Raw genomic sequence first — 8,154 nt, 5'->3', positions numbered from 1 at the left:
TGCATACTGTAATAAGATGTAAGCGTTGCAGTTTGCAGTGTTATGTACATGTACACTGTACTGTACTGTATATGAATGCAATCGTTTTTTGCAACAATGTTTATTGTTTTGTCTGCTGAAGTGTGATGATTTTGAAAATGACTGTAGATGCCATAGATGAGAAGGTTTCTTCAGCCGTCATCTGTACAAATGTGAAGGTTTCGGACGTTTCGCCTCCTATCCAAGAGGCTTCGTCAGCGAACTAAAGTCTGACTGGTCGTATCGGCCCTATTTATATATCCCTAATGTCCAGGCATGGCGGCGCCGGACACTATGATAGCTATGATAGGTCACTACTTTCAGGTTGGGGGGAGCAGAGGACCCCTCCCTGTTGCCCCACTGATTGTTCCTACATTCATGACTAACGACTGGCCTATTTGCCCCACTCCCACCGGTATCACCTCATCAGCATTACAAATGTTGCCTAACCTGTTTTGCCTAAGCCGGCTATTGTATGAACGATCCAAATTGAACCTCACCCCACCAGACCGTTTTAATGAAGGATTTTGTTGTTTTGTAAGAATCGCTTCTTTTACCCCCCTTTCAAACCATCTATGTCCTTTCGCTAAGATTTTAACCTCATAGTCGTCAAATGAGTGGTTGCTAGCGTTTAGGTGCAAATGTACTGCCATTTACAATTTTCTTTCAAATTGTAAAGAGCAGTACATTGGGGAGACTCAACAAATTCTCAAAAAAAGACTTTATCAACATCGCAGGGATAATACAAGTGGGCCTCAATCGGCAGTACATTTGCACCTAAACGCTAGCAACCACTCATTTGACGACCTCTTGGATAGGAGGCGAAACGTCCGAAACCTTCAAAATTGTACATATGACGGCTGAAGAAACCTTCTCATCGATGGACCACTCCTTTACGACTGAGAGCTTACACAGATGTAGATGCCATACTGTATTAAAGATCCCCCAGTCACGTAACCGGCTTCAGTGTTTCTGTCACAATTAAAAAAATCGTAGCAGAGCTCATTTCTTTCATTACTGAAACATACTGTAATGCCCCTTAGCATGGCAAATGTTGCGCACAGTCGCTGCTATAGCGGGTCGGTCTTTTTAATAACAAAACGTAGCAGTTATCACAAACAGGAGCTGCTGTTACACCACAGCTCAGCCATTCTATTCAGAAACGCTCGAACCCCATTGTCACGTGACCAGCTTCCGTGTTTATCCTGTTGACGGGAGCACAATAAAAAAACGGCGTAGCAGAGCTTATATACATTACTGTTGTTCAACACCAATTTAAACCATCTGGAAACATATGAATTGTGATATCCGAACAACATACAAGGCAATGTGGAGGACAATTCAACAAGCAAATCCTTCATCGCGCAAGAGTTTTACGTGCAGCAGAATACTTCATCAACGTAAGTCATGTAAACATAGTTTTTGTTTTCCATCCATGTATTTAATTGTGTTGCATTCTGATATCTTTATCGCTTGCAACAATCAGTTTTTCACATTTTTGTACATGCTGGCGTTTGTGGTTTCGTGTGAATATAACAACATGAGGATTTTGCATTTTTGAAAGGAAATAGTCATAAAAAAAGTGTAAAGACATTTTTATTTGATGCACACGTTTATTTTTCACTTCACTACTGTACAAATGCTAGATATGCAATCCATGAAGCCAATGATAAAATTACATGCCATATCAAAGACCCCCCATTTACGTATCCCCCCCTTTCATGCAGTTCGGCACAGGACGGATATATCGACAGTACGGTTATATCGACATTTTTTCTGACTCCCAAGAATATCGATAGAACGAGACTTTACTATATATATATATATATATATATATATATATATATATATATATATATATATATATATATATATATATATATATATATTACTTTTTTTACATAGACATGCACTGAATGTACATTTTGTAATACATTTTCATTTGCATATTTTTAATAGACAGAAAAAATACACCTATGACATTTAGAACTTTTTTACAATTCAAAACAAAAACAACAGTCAATGTATTTATCTATTTGTGTGTTCGTTCTTTTTAAGTCAATTCTATTTTCAATATTTCTGTGCAGTGTCGCAATTAGGAATCAAGCACTTTCATCACTTTGCTGCTGTGAAATGTAAATTTCTCCACTGTGAGACTAATAAAGGCATATCCAATCCAATATCCAAGCACTGTCACTTTGAAGAACGATTAAACTTTAATCGTTATTTAATCATGAAAGAGATAGTCAGGCAGGAACACAGGCAGACGGGCAGGCAGACAGCCGGCTTCTAGAGTCGCTCCACGTGTGTGGATGTGCTCAGTTTTACCGCCATCCTTTTCCTTGAATCACAGCTTGCTCCATAACGTATCCCTGCGCATGCGAGACGAGCTAGATCCACTTCGCGCAAGAGATTTCACCGTGCCTCCCCCAACCGTCAGTTTCCCGTCCGGAACCGATGGAAAGGCCAATTCACATCAACGATTCAAAAATCGATCCCGGACCGGTACGTCGTGGGTGACGTTTTGGCGCGATTTTTCGTCGCGGATGCACACGGCGAACCGCGCCGATAAAAACTCTGCAGGCGCGGCGGCCACACCCACTCAGTCATCTTGCATCGAGCCGGTCGACCAAAAAAGGTCACAGCACACCATGCTGTCCCGTTTCCCGTTAAACTTCCCAAGACAGCAGCTTCTCTTTGCCGCCGAGTAGTCGTCGTCCCCCCTCCGGCTGCTTGCTTCGACGTGGGTGGACCTTGACTTCCGTGGATGTTGTTCTTCCACTCAGTTGAAACCCAACATTTCTCTTGAAAGCCCAACTGCCGGTAAGAACGCTTTTTTTATGTCTTTTCGGCTTCAAAGTGTAACCGACGACAACTGCCGCCGCTCGTGGGCGTGAAGGGGAGCTCCGTAGACCGAGTTTCTCACGCCTCGGCGGTGTGACGAGCGTGGCTTTTTAAATGGTTTTCGTTGCTGATGTGAATTTCAGAAATGCGTCGCGTCAAGACGCCGCTGGGTGTCGTCGGTCTCCAAACCCTCATTTAAGCATATTTTCACAAGCTACTCTGTGTTTCATAACCCACTTTTTGTAGTTTTCAAACCGTCTTTGTTTGCATAACGTGTGTGAAAGAAAACCGGCGTCTTTGTGAGTGGTAGAAACTGTTAAATTGTTCAAGACTCGCACACGTGGCTCTTAATTTGAAGCCGCACCAGGGCGGTCGGTCGCCTAATGCGGAGGAGCCAAACCCCCAATGGGCATATTTTCCGCGAGCGTTGGCATTCCTCGGAAACTGCCTCTCTTCTTCGTACTGTATATCTTCGCGGTACGTCTCGGGGAGTAAATCGGTATGGGCGTGTTTTTATTTAAAACAAACAAACAAAAAAACGGAATTCCACGCGTGGAGACTGTATCCACCCTCGCGCATGAGGGCGTTTAAAGAACTCATTGACCTCCATTCACCCAGATGGTTATACACTGCGTGTGTCATGTATATAAAACGCATACAGCAAAAGGCTTTGTTTTCCACAGCGAGCATGCAAGGCATCCACGCAGCGTGTGACTGACTTGACCTCCACGCCCTGCAGACACCGCACGCCGGGCGGCTTCATTTCCTGCGTCCAATACATCACGCGTGTTTTCACCGTGTAAAGTGAGAGTTGTGATTTCACCCCTTTGAAGCGACTATAATATTTTGGAAATTGTGCAAAGGAAGTGGTGCTGTTGAACACCCACCAACCCCCCCCCCCCCCCCCACACACACACACACACACATATCTTTTGCTCGGTCTCCTCCAGCTGTTGCAGTGACGTGGTGCGAGAAGGGTGTGGGCTTTTTTCGTGGGTGGGGGCGGGGGTAGAAGACTTGAAAGGGGATAAAAGACTTAGGAGGGGGTGGAGCCCCCTGTGATGTAAACATGGATAAAAGGCAGCCCGCTTGGGGTGAAACTCCTATTAATTGGGCGAGTTGACTTTCACTCTGGGAGTACAGAACCTGCTTGTCTGGATTAGAAATGTTTTAACCGTGATTTTTTTTCTTGTGGTTTTGTTTTGTCTGCAGTTTGAAGATGTTGCAAAGCTTTGCCCAGTCACAGGACTGGCTCGACTCAGAGCCTCTACTTTTTGACGAAGAGTTCTGCCAACTATTGATGAAGGACCTCCAGTCGCTGTCCACCCCTCCGCGGTCACCCCTCGTAAAGGCGGGTGCCCCCGACGGGGCCAAGCCGCTCTCCAGCGGCGACCAGCTGAGCTTCGTGTCGGACATCCTGCTGGAGGACTACGACTACGACATGCACAATAACCTGGACTGGGCCTTAAATTACGACAAGGAGGTGGGCGGAGGGGGAGGGGGGCTACCCGGCTCTCCCCCCTTGGCGGAGGAAAGCGGCGAGGACGGCCTGTGGGGTTGCCTGGGGTCGTACAAGAGCCCGATGGAGAAACTGGCGCCGCCCGTCCTGGGCTCCAGCCCGCTCCTGTCCGACATGGACATCGGCATCTTTGAGGGGCTCGCCAGCTCCACGCTGGACTGCCAAAACCTGATGGGGGGACACCAGACGACCGAGGCCACGTCCGACTACTATTCCACCGGAGGTGACGTGTCCGTGTACTCGTCCAGCGACTCTGGTGAGCCAAATGTTTCTTTGCTCTTTCAACTCTTTCAAGTTTGCCGCCTTTTTTTCAAAGGCTCTGTGGGCGGGGCTTAGCTTGCTCACTGACAGCTCAAAAGTGCTCATCGTGACTCAGGCAGTCTTGGCATTGCTGACTGTTAACCACACAGGAAGCGCCCCGCTGTTTTGTTCAATATCCATTTGACTCTTTTATGATACATTGGAGGGGGGTGCGTCTGAAATATCGAAAATAATTTTTGAATTGTGGTCCCACAGAGGAAGAGATCGACGTGGTGACGGTGGCGCGCTGCCCCTCCAGCCCCCCGCCAGGCCGGCGGAAGCGGCGCGACCAAGCCGAGGAGCGTCACAACCAAGACGAGGAGCGTCGCCGCCGCCACTTTGAGATCCAGCTGCAGCACAACTATGCTGCCCCCCGCCCGGCGTCGCCGCCCCCCGCCCCATCAGCCAGGCGCTCCCGCGGCGGCGCCCGTCACGCCGCCCGTCACACCCGCGCATCCTCATCGTCCGCTCGCCACAAGCCACAAGTGTCGTGGCGCCACCCGCCGGAGACGGAGGACGAGGAGGAGCGCCGTCGCACACACAACGTGATGGAGCGGCAACGTCGCAACGAGCTGAAAAACTGCTTCATGCGCCTACGCGACAACATCCCCGAGCTGTCGTGCAACAAGGCGTCCAAGGTGGTCATCCTGAACAAGGCCCGAGACTGCATCCACAGCCTGGAGGACGCCGCCGGACGCCTGCAGGCCAAGCGGGACAGACTGCGCGCCAAGCAGGGGGAGCTCAAAGCCCGACTGCAGCAACTGCGGACCCCCGCACGCTTGTGAAAATGAATAGAAAACCAAAAAAAGGCAAGGAGAGATTTTTTTTCCGTACAAAAGAAATGACATTTTGATTTCAGGGACCAGGAGGACCTGTTGATGAGTACGCACAAAGATGGACTTCTTCGTAGACTACATACGTGCACACACACACACACACACACACACACACACACACACACACACACACACACACACACACACACACACACACACACACGTTGCGATGCCTTGACTGCTGACTGTTTGAATACACACAAACGAGGTTAGTTCTTGTTAATGAAACTTGAACATGCACGACTCATAAAAAGTCCCAATTTTGGCCATGGGATGGCAGGAAGAAACAAAAACTGGAGGAGTCACAGAAAGGTGAAGAAAGATGGGCACGGGGCCAAAATTGGGTGCTTGATGTGAGTTGTGTATTCAGGATGTCTTGTAGCCATAGCAACCAGCAATCCCTCCGCCGTTTGGCATTTTGATGGCCTTTAGGTCTTTTTTTGCAGGTTCACAGAACTTCTTCCTTTTTGAATGTTTTTTATTTTTTATTTTTCTTGTCTTTTTTGAAATCAGCATTTGATGCCTTTAGAAGTTTTGTGTCAAACTCCTTTTTGATTTATTGATGTTTCAAAGTGGCAACAACCAAATCTAGGAAGTTGACGGTGGACCCGGCCGGCCGACATAGTCGTTGTCGTTTGGTAAATGCAAAAGGCCCATTTCTCATTCGCAAAAACCCCCTACTCGTTTGCATTCATGCTCCACTTATTTGCATTATTTTAACCTGATTAGGAGTATGCTCACTTTTTTTTGAGGCGATCACCGTTTTATTCATCTTTTATCAAACCATTGTAAAGTTATAAATGTAGGGTCTACTGTACAACAAATGTTCAATTTGTTAGGAACCTTTATTGTGATGGTAAGAAAAAATGCTTGTACCTCTTAAAGTGATGACAAATACCATTTTTGCAACAAATCTACAAAAAAAAACATGATGTTGACACTTTATTTGCCTGGGTGGGGCCCTGTGGCCTCGACTTTGACACAGTGCCATAATGTTGCCAAAGTCGTAGATTTTTTTTTTTTTTTTTTTTTGGGGGGGGGGGGGGGGCTTTCTGGCAACAACACTGTGATGCTCAAGCTTCCATACGTCTTTGTTTAAACGGCACATTGTGCTTGGCAAGGTGTTGCCAGCACCACTGCCCCTGACAAAGCGCCTCTTGGTGTATCGGTGATCTGTCGCAACAACAAGAAGGCGAGGCTTCTTTGGTTGCTGAGCGCATCCTCAAGTATAGCAGGATGACTTTTGGTCGGGATGACAGCAGTGTCATCTTCTCACAAATGTAGTCGTTGAGAAAAAATAACAAAAACAATTTAAGGATGGCAGGGATGAGTTTGAAAAGCTACCTCCGCCTCTTCCCAGCCCACTTTGACCTCCTCATTGTCGGTGGCTATCATACTGTACAGATTTTGGACTTTTTTTCAACGTCCATTTAGTTGTTCTATCATAAATTATTTGCCTTTTTTCCCTTGGGGTTTGTTTGCCTGTTTAGAATTTTTTTTTAGTATTGCAAGATTTTTTTTTTCACTTGCACTTTTTTTCTTATATTGAAGAAAGTAAAGAAGGAGAGTTGGGGAAATGTCTACTTGGAGTGTCTACATGCAATTTTTTTTTTTTTGGTATTGCATTGTGCATTTTATTTCCTCAGGAATGTATGAATACGTTAAGGAATTCTCAAAAAAGGTAAGGCTGTTGTGATGTACCCAGATTTTGTTTTTATTTTTTTAAAGATTTTATTCTTATAACACATTTAATTTCTGAATTAAGGGCGTTCTGTTTTGTGGTATTGCGTTGTAATTTTTTGTACTGTTTCTGTTCTCATTTAAAAGTCTTGAAAAATGACATTTTGGCTTTTTTTGTCATATTTTCATTTTTTTTTGGTTTTATTACCGCATGCCTCAGTCTTTCATCATTAAATTATCTGTCTTTCCCCCCCGTCATTTTGAACATTTATCGTAAAATGAGGACTATTGCCCTATTTTTTTACTCGAGTTTTAGATAAAAAAATACTTTTATTTGGAAGGTAACACTGGACTGGAACAGGTTTTATAATTCTCAAAAATTTTGAAATATTTTCAATGTCATTGTGTCAAAGGCATTATTTCAAAAAATAATGCCTAAGTTTCCGTAAAAATCTTATTCTTCTTATTTTAGAATGATGTCATAGTAAAAAAGATCAAAAAGTAAACTTGGCCATCCATCAGTCAGTCCAATAAGTGCTTTTCTGCTCTCGGCTGCATAAAAAAAGCCCTCGGGCCAGCTTTGTTTCAGGGTGGGGTCGTCTGTTTGAGTGAAGGCCCGGCTTGCTGACATGAGAATCGCGTTGTGCAAACGTGTCACTACGACATGTGTGCCTGCGTTGTAATATAGGTCAAGGTGAGCGTCAGGTGTGTTAAGATAACGAGTAAGTGAACGGATCAGATGCTGTAAAAAAAGGAGGGGTCTTTTTTGCGGGGGTGGGCGGGTTACTGATAACTCGGAGCCACTGAAACACCACAAACAGACTTTGAACATGACAAACACACACTTTGGACATAGGGGTGACACTTTGACCTTTGAAAACACACTTGGAATAAAACAAACAAATGAAGTTGGTAGCTTGATTTTTTTTTAATACAATATATATATTGGTTGATTTT

The 8,154-nt window shown here is 45.1% G+C and overlaps 1 protein-coding gene across 1 annotated transcript; it reads left to right on the top strand.

The window, feature by feature from the left end:
- Positions 1–2,064: 2,064 nt before the first annotated feature.
- Positions 2,065–7,357, top strand: mych (myelocytomatosis oncogene homolog). Its single transcript, XM_089011012.1, has 3 exons — positions 2,065–2,841; positions 4,075–4,637; positions 4,898–7,357. Exons 2-3 carry the CDS (start codon positions 4,082–4,084, stop codon positions 5,464–5,466), a joined length of 1,125 nt encoding a protein of 374 aa, XP_088867138.1. The 5' UTR covers positions 2,065–2,841; positions 4,075–4,081; the 3' UTR covers positions 5,467–7,357.
- The last annotated feature ends 797 nt before the right edge of the window (positions 7,358–8,154 follow it).

The sequence above is a fragment of the Hippocampus bargibanti genome, linkage group LG12 (assembly GCF_051943395.1).
Source record: "Hippocampus bargibanti isolate YZ-2025 linkage group LG12, ASM5194339v1, whole genome shotgun sequence".
NCBI lineage: Eukaryota > Metazoa > Chordata > Actinopteri > Syngnathiformes > Syngnathidae > Hippocampus > Hippocampus bargibanti.
The sequence above is the reverse complement of the archived record's forward strand: the minus strand, read 5'-3'. Positions and strand labels throughout refer to the sequence as shown.